Source organism: Centroberyx gerrardi, chromosome 23 (genome assembly GCF_048128805.1).
Source record: "Centroberyx gerrardi isolate f3 chromosome 23, fCenGer3.hap1.cur.20231027, whole genome shotgun sequence".
Taxonomy (NCBI): Eukaryota; Metazoa; Chordata; class Actinopteri; order Beryciformes; family Berycidae; genus Centroberyx; species Centroberyx gerrardi.
Genome location: NC_136019.1, coordinates 14,196,708 through 14,210,676, shown reverse-complemented (window position 1 = coordinate 14,210,676; position 13,969 = coordinate 14,196,708). Strand labels below are relative to the sequence as shown.

Sequence of the window (13,969 nt, the reverse complement as noted above, 5' to 3'; positions counted from 1 at the left end):
AGTTTCATTAAAACTCAATTTGTTAACCTTTTGATTATGTCGTCCTCCTCTGCGTTAACGGCATTCAAGCCTTGTCTAGCAGCTCTATTTGTTTCCTGGCTTGTATGATTAGTCACACCGGGCTTTTTACAGTATATGACATTCCCAGGCAATCAGTGCTGCAGAGTCCTTGGGAGTTTTTCTCTGACTAAAGTGTGCATGGCAGCAGAACGATTGAGAATAACTGACGTGAGATATATTCTTATTTGACTCATTTTCATGTGTTCAAGTGTTGTTAAAATCAGTTTTTTACAAGTTTATTCTTTTCTCTCAATAGGGCCCTCCAGGTACAAAGGGTGACAAGGTGAGTAATTTTGCATGTTGCTTGATTTATTGCCGTTGAAATTCAAATATACTTTTTCAGCTGCTTTACAAAGGCCAAAATCCAAAATCCTTTACATATTGCCCATCTTTGAGGGTCAAGACAATAAAAATGTATGTCTTTGCTTTACTCCCAGTTAATTTGTCCATAAAGAGTGTTGTTTTGCATTTTATGCTGTAATTCACATTGAAGTCAGCCCGACCTGAAGTCTCAGACGCTGAATATTAAAATCCTCCTGTCGTTCACAAATCCACGGCACAGTACATTAATGACTTAACTCCAGAGCCCAAGCTGAAGTCCTTAAATGCTTCACTGAGCATTCCTCCATAAAACAGCAGCGGAGCGTGCAAAATAACCACACTGTCTCTTTATAAGTCTGCAGGACCTGGGGACCAATCTGTGCCCATGCTTTTGCATCGAAAGATTAAAACCATGAGCTCCCTTGATTCACACCGCAGTTGATGATGTCCCTCCATTCACTTAGAGTGGAGGTAGTTGCCTCTGTCTTACTCAAAGATCTGTGTGCATACTTCTAAAATACAGTTCAGTTCAAGGCCTGGAAAACCTGGGTGCTTCACGGGCCAGCAATGAATTAATGAATGAATGAACATACTGTACATACATATATGCATGCATACATACATACATACATACATATATACATGCATGTGCGTGTATGTACTGTATGCACTGTATGTATTTCTGTATGTTTTATACATATGTAGTATGAATTGTATGTATTTTATGTATTGTATGAACTACATGGGCTGTGTATGTATTGTGAAATAAACTACAAATTCCACTACATGTTGGACAAGAACCCATCATATTTGCTGGGATTAATGTGCTGTAAAAACCAGAGTGTGAGAGTGTTAACCAGGGCTAAAATCCAACACAGAGAAACAGATGATCATTTGTCTAATGTAGCTCTACTATTGAATTTGTAGTAAAAATCGTATAGGTGCTACCATTGTTATAGTGCTAGGCTTGGACCGAAGTTTGCAGTTCACACTCATTAGCAAAGATCACACGTGAATCAGCAATGTGGGATTTTGTGTATTTGTAGTTACTCAAAAGCAGAAAACAGACCCCCCCCCCCATTTCAGCATGTCTCATAAAACCAGATTCAGACGATTGTCAAGTATTCGTTATGACAGTCGTGCATAACTGAATCTTGATCGTTAGATGCATGTTTTTGCCTCTCATTGAGCCTCTTCATCTGCAGCTTGACGAAATGAGAAACAACTGTGTTCATTCTCCCACCCAAGACGAATAAAGCGCTCCGTCTGAGCGTGGATCAGTCCGGTGGTCATCCACAACTGTTTTCCCATTAAATCAGGATTTGGACTGACCGCCCAATGAAAAATTACAAACATTCCAGAGGAGCTGTTTTATTTCACATTGTTCAGGCGTTATTGCATCCACTTGTTTTAGCAGAATTCCCAGCCATGTGTGATAAGTTGTCCAAAAATGCAACTAAGCCAACAAGGGAGAATAAGATGGACAAACACGTGACCTGCACTCATCAAAGATCTCCGGTAATCCTATTCTAGACACATTATGACAGATTCAGGTTCTAATGCATAGTGTCCAACGTGTGTCCTATTCCTCCATCATTTCAACCAGAGGTGTATATTTGCCTCGCTTTCACCCTAATGTGGCGAATCCACAGCCATCCAGCTCTCCGCCATATGCCGACTCGTCCACTGGCACGCACACGCGTTTTCACACTACCGCCGATATGAAACCGAGCCTCGTTTTAGTTTCAGGAAAGGCCTCCGTCCGCAGAGATCTATCCCAGAAAAGGCAGAAAGCCAGGGATCTTTGGGGCATAAAATCTAGGCCCCGCAGCATGGTTCACCCCCGTTCAGCCCCCTCACCAAACCCCACCAAACCTCACACCGCTACTCTCTCTCTCTCTCTCTCTCTCTCTCTCTCTCTCTCTCTCTCTCCCTCTCTCTCTCTCATACCCTATTCATGTCAGTCTGTGTTATCATAAGTGATTTTACCCTCAACCACAATGAATAGTTGAGGGTTCCTGTATTATTTTTCTTCATCAATGTGTTCTGAATTATGCCTCAATGATTTTGGTGTGTGTCTGTGTGCGTCTTACCGTATTAATAGTGCAATATTGTGTGTGTGCGTGCGTGTGTGTGTGTGTGCTTATTAGAGAACATAAGTGCATGTGTGGGTGTGTGTGTGTGTGTGTGTGTGTTCAGTGTCTGGTCGACCCTTGCATTTCAAGACAAATTCTTCTTGCTTCTTGCAGGGGGATCAAGGCGACCAGGGACCTCGGGTATGTGGTTTGCTCCGACTTCTTGTCCTCTCCTGATTGGCTGATGAATGTGACTTTGTGTTGCTGTATGTCTCCCCCAGCAGAATTGTGGGTAAAAGGTTTGAGATGCATGGGATTCCTGGGATAGTGTTCCTCCCATCTGGCCAAACACAACAAGCATTTCAGTGCTGCTTATTTCTAAATCAAGAATGGGCAGGCAAAAGTGCAGATACCTTGGAAAGCATGGGGTGGTATACTTTTGAGTTTGTTTTTTTTCTTTTTACCTCCTGTTGCTTGTTTTTTTCTTTAAATTGTCCATGAATACAAACCTCTGCACACCAGTGGCAGTGATACAGAAAATATATCTGCACAGTCTCAGCTATAATGAAAAGCCAACTATCTCCGTCTCTATAATTACTCATGATTCACTTCAATCCTCGACGTGACATGGCATATTCAGAACTTTAATCATTTCCAGCTCTGTAGTTTGACATTTCGATAAAAGCGTGCCGTCTAAATGATGATAATGTGAGTGCTTTTCTACGCTTGACAAACTCTGAAATGAATTACTCTATCTCCTTCCCGGCACCTAGCAGTGAGCGAGCGCTCCCTTTTCTCGCCTAAAAAAAATGAGCTCTCCTCCGAAACAGACTGCGACTGCGCCGGTTTGTTGATTGCATTTCAGTCAGCCAACTCATGTAAACAGATTATCGAGAATGAATGCAAATATAGATACAGAGTTTAGTATGGCGTCTAGGCTCTGATCTTGTCACTCCCTGCGAGCGTACACACACACGCGCGACACACAAGTGAATATACACACACACCCCCGCTCCTTTCACACACATACACACACACACGCGCGGTTCATTTTCTCTGTATCCATTGTCGTCACTGAGGATGGATTATAAGGGGTCGCAGTCCCTTTAAATGGCTGTAATTGATTTCCCCGAGGCCAAAGAGCACGCAGAGGTTAGAGCACAAGGACAAGACAACACAACAGAGAAGTTTGTCTTGTCATCAGACCGCCAGCCGTCTCCTCGATTGTATCTGATCCCAGTTCTGCACTGGCGCCCACCCAGACGTTAGTAGTTTGCCGCTTTAGCTTTCTCAACTCTCCTCCGAGCCAGTTCTGCACGTCAAAGCACTGCGTTACTTGTGAACTGCAAGTCAATACAAAAGACTTGTGAAATTTGATCTGTGGTCTCAGAGCGATAAGATACGCGTCTAATATTACACACAAGCGGTCCTCAATCGACAGCCGAGTTTACTGAGATTGCGGATCTCCCGGTAGCTTCATCCTTTGATTGGCCGCCTAAAGATCTACAAACACAACCACAAAGCTCCAAGTTAATTTTTGATAATATAAAAAAGTATTGGGTATAGTCATTATAGCTGCAAAGACTGAACCACAGAAAAGAGGCAGAAAGGAAATATCTTTGGTCACCAAGCTGAATTGAGTGGAGTAAACTATCCCCGTTCGGATTGAATTTCTTGGTTTGGCCCATAATTTGTACCCTTTTAACCTAGGAAATGCAGTCATCTGTCTCTATCTGTTAAATGATTTATGCTTCAGGAACACCAGTGTGGTCGACAGATACGTAACAGGAACCAGCCAACTCCTATTTGTCTTACAGAGTAAATAAATAAATTGTCCGGTTCGGGGTACAATTTCATTAACTTCCAATTATTGAAAACCTGTCCCCTAACAGGTACAATTGAACACACACACACACACACACACACACACACACACACACACACACACGGTCACACATATGAAGGACTACAGGGGCACGGAGCCAGTCTAGGTCACCACCAAATCACATTACCTTCCCAGGATGACATATTGACTTTGCACATTAGATTAGTAGCTAAATGTAGTGGAACGATATTACGGAGATTTTGTTAATGAATGAAGGCATAATAGGACAAGTGCTGCCCGACCTTGGCTCTCTATAGCTGAAAAGTAAGCTCATTTCATACCCAGTATTGACTCTGTGCAGGGAGTCAATCAATCCCACATGGAGATACACAAAAACACAAAATATGCCCTTCTATCTATCTTACTCTGAAAACTTACTTTTAAATTGAGGCAGATAGAGTTCTGTCAGTTCAAGAAGCGCTGTTATCAACAGAATGTTATTTTTATTTAGTATTAATGACCTGTATTCGTGTCATTTGGAGGACAAACTGTGTGTTTGTATGTATGTGTGTGTGTTTGTGTTCTTGGGTCAAAGGGGTCAAGTCAGACTCACTCAGCCTCTCTGGCCAAAGATAATGTGAGAATTGCCACATGGCCACCAGAGTTTCCTTACAGACGGCCACTTCCGTTGCCTGTTCCCCACATGTCAGGGTCACCCATTTGTCGGCCCTAAAGGTCGAAGGCGACATCGAAAGGTCAAAGGTTAAGCAAGCACCGAATAATAAATTGTCCGGTTTTGACAAACAAATGTGTGGCCACCGCTCAAGCTCCTGTGTCGGGATATAATTAACTGGAGTTACTAGCTATGCCTGTCAGTGAGGAAGGTGTGTGGTCTTTTTTAAGGAATGGTACTCGCTACAGCTGTCAAGCACAGGTTGGTGAATTCCTGGGTGGCAATTCAGTAAAAGGAAAATTCCTGAGATTTAACAAAAAAAAATATGTGCAGGTTTGTCCAGTTGCTGAAGATTTTCAGATCTTGGGATTTGACCAATTGGCAATCGTCTTCCCAAATATAGAGGCCGTTATGTAATTTCCAGGATTTGAATTTTTCAGTCATGAACAAAGAAGTGTTTCAGATTCTGCCCTTTGCCTGAGAAATCAGAAGCCTCAGAATGAATTTCACTTGAGATAAATTTGATGATGCATCAGATAGATGCCAAGTCTGAGGGCTCAAATGAATGTATCGTTCCCCTCTTAAATACATTAAAACCATCTGCACACAGAATGGATAACCCACTCCACATATAGGGATATATATATATATAAAAAACGCCACAGCCTGTAGTTGGTTGGGATGTTTTGTGTGTTTGGTGTGGTCGCGGGGATATTGGTTCTGGCCAATGTCCTATGACGGCTGTTTCTGATTGTCCTCATATCTGGCTTTTTGTTTACTACAGTTGCAATCATCTCGCTGCAGGCAAATACACAGCAATAGGACTCTTCCCCAAATAACCAACATCCGTTTTGGAGGGGAAAAACCAAACAAAGCAATCTGTGAATGGTTAGGATTCTCTGTCAACCACCATGTCATTATCATTTTCACCCATAGACATCAATGCAGAGACTATGTGGGTGTAAGTGCTAACCCACACCTAATCAAGAGTGGGCTTGTTTCCTCCCCTTGCCCTCCTGTCCCGAGGAGAGACGATGGGCCGGTTGTTTCGGTCAGATAGCCATTTATTTTTTTCCACAACTCTTAACACACATTGGCGATGTCAGTGAGGTTGATGTAGCTAAACTGTGGCCGGGCCGACAGTGTATAACGAGACCTTACACATACGGCTGGCATGTCATGAAAGCGGGGAGATTAATTCCTAAGCTCCACTGTCTCCCGCAGCAAATGTATCAAACCGATCATAAAAGCAAACAGGCTCGAGCCCAGAAAGCTGGCACATTTGCCAGCCTGCGTATTAGGGCTGCGCCACACTACATTTTCATGCCCAGGCTCTTTGTGTTGTCCATTCCCTGTTACACTAATCCAGCACTTGTTTTCCCTTTCTGTCTTCAAGATGTTTGAGGTTGTAAATAACTTGAAATATTTGCGCGTCAATCCCAGTTACACACAGCGCAGCTATTGTCTGCAATGTAAGAGTATCCATTGCTCTTTTATGCTGCAGGGTTGAATTAAGTGAGCCTGCATTGAAACCCATATTCTTAATGAGCCATGCCTTTTGAATTATCTCTGGAAATCCAGAGGGATGGCACCATGTCCATGTTTGGATAGGCAGATTTTATCTTGAACTTGAATAAAAAGTAAGGGCAATCTCCTACAGAGAACTTTGTGCTACCATGCTAGTCTTTGAGAAATACTTTATTTATACATACTACTTACTATACTTATACTTCATCAGTTCATTCAGGTTTGATTATGCACAGTGGAACAAAAACTGCACCAACATCTGAAGAATTGCCTACCTGTTGCATCCTTTCCAAAACAAACAAGAGAATTTACAATCATTGTTTTGCAATATTATGTGATGGATAGGATTCCATATGTGAATGCGATATGGTCTTTAAATTTAAATTTTCTTCTATACACTTACTATTATGTTTCATTGAACATATGTATGAAATTGTGATTGACTGTATAAAACTCTATGAGAAACCTTGTTTGGCAGGCATGCAAGAAGCCTCAGAAATGGCACATGGAAACTGGAATAAAAAAATTCTCAAAATATATTCATTTTGTTCAAGTATGGACAATATCCCAAAAGAATGACTGATGATGGTCAGTGGAAATTATTGGAATGCATTTATTTGAGCAAAACATGCAAATCCCTGTCTGGGACTGGATATATAGCAGTGTTCCTGGACTCAGACTAAAGTTAGAGTTCAACTATAAACTATTGTCTTCTCTTAACAAGCAAGGCATGTTGCTTTTCTCCTTTGTTCATTTTTCATGAGTAGATCACATCTGTCATCCCATTTTTGACAAGGAAATGGGAAACCGTTTGATTGAATTTCCAGTGAATGTCTAAATTCCTTCCCCAAAACTCTATGAACATGACTGTTTTTCAATTTAGCAGCATAATGTAGCTCAAAGTCTGTTCTATAATAATTCTCTCAACAAGTGTTCTGCCTCGTCTCATACAGTATTATCTGGTCTGTGGAAGGAACTTAACCACCCATCACACTGTAGCGTACTCTACATTGGATAGTCGCACTGTCACTGTACACACAGATTCATGTATGAAAAAATGGAGGTAGTGTAAACTTTACTTTTTTAAATGGCAAATGTTTAAGGGAAAATTGCGAGGTCCAGTATTCATGGGAATTCAAGGAGGTTTTTTTGAATCGAAACATTTTTTGCTTTGCTTCGAGTTAGCGAGCCCTCAGAACAAATTGCTTGACAGTAAAGTTTGATGCTGGCTTCTGACAATTCCATGAAATTCTATTAAGTTTCACCCTCACAACCGTTTCCTCTTCCCAGCGGTTTACAACCGATAATCAAAAACTTTAGAGTCAATTTCTAGCAAGTAATTGTGGGTGCGCCAATATAAAACCCCAGCTTAGTCCACTTACTGCTAAGTTAGAGTAATTGGAAGTAGGATGCTTGACTTCTTCCTCCTTTAATTTGTTTTTATTTACCTAATTTGTGAATGTCATGCGTGTGTTGTGCCATGTTCTGCTGTTTGTCCCTATAGGGATTGCCTGGTCTCCCTACGCTGGCTGCTTTGCACAGCAATCAGATCCTGACTGTCAAGGTTTGTCGGTGGCGGTGCGGCCTAGCTGCTCGGTCCGGCCCCTAAGCTGCACACACTGGGAGTAAATGAATCACTGTCAGGTTCCTTTCTCGAGGCTCGATGATAGAGTCGGCGCAGGCGAAAGCCCGTCTAATTAATCATGGCCAGTCAATCATTATCCTCCTCCCCGCAGCCACCGCCGGTCTCTCACTCAAGACATTTCTGTTCCACGCTAGATGCCAGGACCCCCAGTGAAAGCAAAGGTAGCTTTTTAAAACTCAGTCAGCCGACTGGAACCAGAATCAGCATGCCCAAACCAAGACATGGTCTGGCTCGTGTCCACTGATGCTAAAGTGAATGGAAGGAACTCCACTAGTAATAACTAAATGATTAACCAAAGTGGCAAAATGTTTTTTTAAAGCTCATGCCCATGGTTCACCACAAATCCTTCAGTCCTCCAATTTGACCTTCGTGATTGTTCCAGAGATGGATGATGCCACTTAATACCAGTGGACACCAGCAGGATAATACAGGTCTTGAAAGGAACATGGTTAGACAGTGACCTCACCTCAGGTCAAGCACGTTGGTTTCAGTGTGTGCGGCTCCCAGGGTCTGACTTAGCAGCAAGCACTATTATGATGATGACAGCGCTTTCACAGAGGAGGAGAACTTCCCATTTTTCCCGGGACTGCGAGCCCGCTGTGGCGCCCTCGCACCCCTGAGGTGGTAATTATGGGCTCTGGCTCCCCAAAAAACCAAGTCCAGACTTCCGAAGCAAACCACCTCTGCGGTGGAAAAGTGTGGATTTCTCCCCCTCCATCTGTGAAGGTGCTGCACTGGGTTTCATGGGCACAAGCCTCTCTAACAGACTCTGTTTCTTTTTGCCTTTGCCTTCCTCCTTCCTCTTCTTCTGGGACCTCATCCTTCTCCAACCTTCTCTCACCTCTGACCTACGACCTCTTGACCTCACACACCTGCTCAGATGGTCTTCCCTAAGATCAATCATGGCTTTCTTTCCGCTGACCAGCAGCTCATAAAGCGGCGGCTCATTAAGGTAGTGGCTGTGTCCTCACTCGTCTGTCTCTCCACCTTGCCAAGTCTCACCTAATGACTCTCCCTGGCCATTCCGCAGTTTGCATGCAAGCCTTTAGACAGACCTGTCATAAGCACTCTAATACTCATTCTGTTATTTTAGAGGAAAGTATGGGAACTTCTTTTTGAAAACATGTTTTTTCGTAAGGTAAAATGAATTACGGCCATGGCACCACTTAAAACACTTTGCCATGTAAGTTAAATTGCTGAATATTCTTATAACTCGGTATACTAATGGACCACACATCTACAGTATATTGTTGCCCTCATTGTTGAAGCTCTACATTGACAAATGTGGTTAAGAATTGTTCAGTCGTTGTAAGCATAAACCCCATTCAGCTCATTAATTCCATTTGGGAATGCATGCAGCAGACGGGATTTGCATTTCAGCTATAAATCAGATAAATTACAACACCATCTTCATTGTTGTATGCTCAGCTTCAGCTGTAAGACACTAAAATGCAAACTCTCCTCCATGTCATGAATGGAGGCTGCCCACACCCAACCACTTGATCATTTCACTACTCGCTCTCCATTATCGTTACACTGAGCAGCGCCTCCAGCCTCCGTGGAGCCCGCAATATCTTGACATAATGATGTTGAATTCTTTGACTTTGCTACACAGGGAGATCAGGGCCAAGCGGGACCACCGGGGCCTCCCGGGCCCCCGGGCCCTCCCGGCCCTCGGGGGCCTCCGGGGGACACGGGCAAAGACGGGCCTCGTGGTGTGCCGGGTCTACCGGTGAGTACTGACCTTCACCCCACATTGGGAGAAGTTTGATTAAGTTGCACAAAGACCTTCTGTTCATCAGTGTGTTATTAATCCTGCACAGATCATCGAAATGCCCAGGATTTGTCCTTTGAAAAAAAATAACTGCATTGTTTTCCATTAGAATTAACACAAGCATAGCTAAAGTAGAGGTGTAGGTATTTTTTACTCGTATCCAATTTGACTTTGACTCAATAAGGGCAGTTTTGATCAGTGAAAACCTTTCTAATGACTGTTATGTTGCAGCTCATTACCCTAATATCTTTAGCTAAAAACAAGAATATGCTCCCAAGAATATGCCTCTCTGTATAGATTTATGTTTACTTGGTTGCTTTCCATTCTAACGTAACTTTTTCCATGTCTTTAAGCCTGTCACTGGCATCACACTAATTTATGTGCACTGTGAGAGAAAGCGTAAGAAGAAACATAAAGGCCTGTCAATTATGTTCTGCCATAAAACCTTCCCAGGGCTCCAGCTGATCTTTGTTCTTTTGGCAGAGTTCACTGTGGGAGTGCAAAAATATTAAGTGTTGTTTATCTGTTTCCTTCCAAGGTTTTGATGATTATTGTTTTCAACTCTTCCAGTTGCTCATTTCAGCAGTTGAAACAAGGCTGTAGTGGTTGTAGCGTTTTTCCAAGAAATTAAACTTCTCTTGCTGGATCGCTGTTTTTCTCTCCTGATTTATTTCTGCCGCCGTGAATCACTCAGAGGGAGAGCAGCAGACATTGTCCTGCGAATGTCACACAGAGGCAAAAATGGAATAGAAATTTGGCCGTGGCATATTTGTGTCTCTTCTACCCTGAGAAATGCAGGAACATCCAACATCCTAGAGCCAGGCCCGAACTGAAAGCAGAGACTATAATAGGATTGTTGGAGACAGTGAGGGATACAGGTGGCACCGCATGATAAACACCTCACAGCCAACTTAGTATATGAGCAGAACAATGCAGAGCTGCTATTGGCAGGCGAGACCCAGTGCACAACAATGCCTGCTAAACCACTAAAAAAGAGAGGAAAATACAATCAGAATGTGGAAAATACTCTGTTTTCAGAAAAATGAACTTGTTTTACTTTGAATATTGTTATTGATCATTTTCAAACTCAAAATTCAACATCTACAAATAGTCTCTGATCTACTTAGCAAAACAAAGCCTGTACATGTTGAGCAGTGCGGCTACTTTTTTCTTTTTTGTTTTCTCTTTTCTTATTCTTCTTTTAGGTCCAGCCATGTTCTCAAGCTTTCAAACAGGATTTCTCCTATTGCTGTTCCATTAATTGGGTATTTTGTATTTCCTATAGGGTGATCCAGGGACCCCTGGAGAAATAGGACCCATGGTAAGCACAAACCTTTAGGAATCACATTTTGTTTGCGATGTGTAGCTGACTTAGATTGCAGAGCTGATTTGGCATAATGGAATTGTTTGAAATGTAGTTTGTGGAGGGGAAACAATCAGTTTCAAGTCTTGCTTAAAGCACAGCAATTTATTTTGCCACTATTTCAATATGAATGAAAATCTTGCCAGCTGATTATGCAAAATGAATCCAGAGACATAAAGGCTCTCCAAAATGACTCTCACCATATGCAGGAAGGTTCTTTTATTATATTAATTGCTGAATAATGATTAACATCAGTTTTCAATTTAGATATCTTTTTTCTGCAATAATAAAATAACGCCATGTTGTGGTGTTCAGCTTCACTGAGGAGCTGCTTTGATTACTTTGAAAAAGTCACTATGACCACATGTTGTAATTTGGTAAGATGTTGCCTTGTCACGTCTCTCTTATCCTGGACATATTTATGTAATTTGCTAACCAATCAACTGTGACATAAGCTTAAATAGACTACGCCCATTTCAATTCTGTTTTGCAAAAGAATCTATCAATTTAATGTCTTGTAATTTTGAATTTAAAAAAACAATCACTTGGGGATACTGCCACTCACTTAGGTTATCCACATTTGCATTATTTTTTTTATTTTTCATTTAATTTAATGAGATATTCAAAAGCTGCTTTATTGTTACTATGGCGGATGGTAATGGGACATTTTATGATACTCTGTGAAAATGTTTGTTTTCACGTACAAAACCCATTACAGCAGCAAGCTGTTCCAATTAACAGCAACTGGATACTGCTTTTGGTGTTTAGCAAACAAGCTATTTGATTACATTTTCCTCATAAAACTGCATGGAATAGGTCAGGCCAAACGTATCCTCTGATGCCAAGAGAGCGAGGACGGAAAACGGCACATACAGAAACGCTCGGTGATGTCAGTTTTCACAAGTTCATGGGAGAGTCAGAGAGGCTGACAGAAGAGGTGCTATCAAGGGCTTTCATCTCTGATTCCATCTTCTCAGAGCTTTTCCTTGGTGTGGAAAAAGTGGGTGGATTGGAAAGGATTGGACAGAGAAAATAAAGGATGAGAAGGCTGAGAGAGAGAGGGAGAGAGAGATAGAGGAGTAGTAAGCTGAAGTTTCTAATCGTTTTGGGATCATTTAACACTCTGCCCCATGTCAAATTGACATTGTCCCCTCTCTCTCTCTCTCTCTCTGCTCGGATGCCAATAAAGTCTCCAGCTTTTGTTGGCTCTGATTGCACGCTTTGCCTGTTATTTCACCGTTTTACAAATGCACATCACCGTATTAAAGTACCAGAGCCTTGTTTCAAGATCCATAGCGTGTCTGTGGATGTAACATTTGCGATACATTACACCGCGGTCCCAGGTGAGCGCTCAGAAGTCTCCGGCGCTTACACAACAGCTCATGACAGCAGCCGGTGCGTTTCTCCAAAAGATGAATGGTGAATCCCATTCGAAATGAGTTCACAGCACTTGCGCAGAGCTTTGAATGAAAAATATATGCTGCTCCGTGTAATTCGTGAAATAAGGCGTACTGTTTCACTCGTGTATACACACCGTGACACTAATGTACTTTTAACAAGGAATAATGTCATCCTTTGGAAATCAATCCGCCTTTAAAGCAGCTTGAGATGAGCATACGCACGTCCCACCGGTCATAAAAAGATGTGGCGTGACCGCTCACACACACTGGGGTTGCCGTGCGCAGGTTGTCAGATGTCTTGAGTTTCACATACAGCTTCTGTTTCCTTCAGCCAACAGCCGTTTGTTTGGCTCTCCGCAATACCTGCAGACCTGGAGAGAAAAAACTGCAAAAATACACTACCAGTCAAAAGTTTGGACACGCCACATTTTTCATTATTTTTTACTATTTTCCACATTTTAGAATAATAGTAAAGAAATCAAAACTAGGAAATAACACAAATGGAATTATGCAGTGACCAAAAAACTATCTTTTATTTTAGATTCTTTAAAGTAGCTGCTCTTTGCCTTGATGGAAAGGCAAAGGCTTTGGAAAAGAAATTCATACATAGGCATCAACTTCACTATTTATATTTGTCTAAGAAACAAATTTCAAGCATTTAAGCATAAGCCTTTAGATCAAAATGGCTTTAGGAGAATGAAAAACATAGTGCATTCAATCAGGTGTGTCCAAACTTTTGACTGGTAGTGTGTTAAGATAATGAATTTTTAGGGTAAAGTTTACGCAATATTTCTGCGAATCAGGTACTGATCATTTGGGCTTTTCTATTTCTCAAGACGGAATAGAAAAATACTTCTCCGTCCAGAAACAGAGCACCAGCCCACACCCTTCACTGGCCCTTGAAAATGAATATGGATTAGCTGGACATAAGAAACTAGACAGATAGGCTCCACTCTGTGCAGCAAGCTGAAAGGATGATCTTTGATCAGAGCTTTCAGATTTGCACAAGTGAGCGTGAGGTAGGGATTTTTGAGGTCGGGTCTGAACCAACTCTCGCTTCTTTTAGGGTACTCCAGGAGCCAGTGCCCACTTGACACAGCTCAGCGTTTTTGATGTAGATGCTATTGTTAAGGAGGCAAAAGTGGATTCCAGAGTTTTCCAGCAGCCTTCCAGGACATATGGTGCTGGTTAGAAGGATTAAGCTCTTGTGGAGCAAAAAGGAGGAGGGGGAGGAGGGAAGAAGAAGAAGAAGAAGAAAAAGGAAATATTTTCAGGACTCAATTCAAAATCATCAGTGCCATAAGGT

General features: G+C 42.1%; 1 protein-coding gene across 1 annotated transcript in view; it reads left to right on the top strand.

Annotated features, from left to right (window-relative positions):
• Nucleotides 1-13,969, top strand: part of col25a1 (collagen type XXV alpha 1 chain) — a 139,220-nt gene that overhangs the window by 90,880 nt on the left and 34,371 nt on the right. Inside the window, exons 5-10 of the mRNA XM_071926589.2 lie at nucleotides 317-343; nucleotides 2,631-2,657; nucleotides 7,986-8,045; nucleotides 9,007-9,078; nucleotides 9,742-9,858; nucleotides 11,186-11,221. Of these exons, the coding sequence (XP_071782690.1) occupies nucleotides 317-343; nucleotides 2,631-2,657; nucleotides 7,986-8,045; nucleotides 9,007-9,078; nucleotides 9,742-9,858; nucleotides 11,186-11,221 (339 nt within the window). The remainder of the gene's footprint in view (nucleotides 1-316; nucleotides 344-2,630; nucleotides 2,658-7,985; nucleotides 8,046-9,006; nucleotides 9,079-9,741; nucleotides 9,859-11,185; nucleotides 11,222-13,969) is intronic.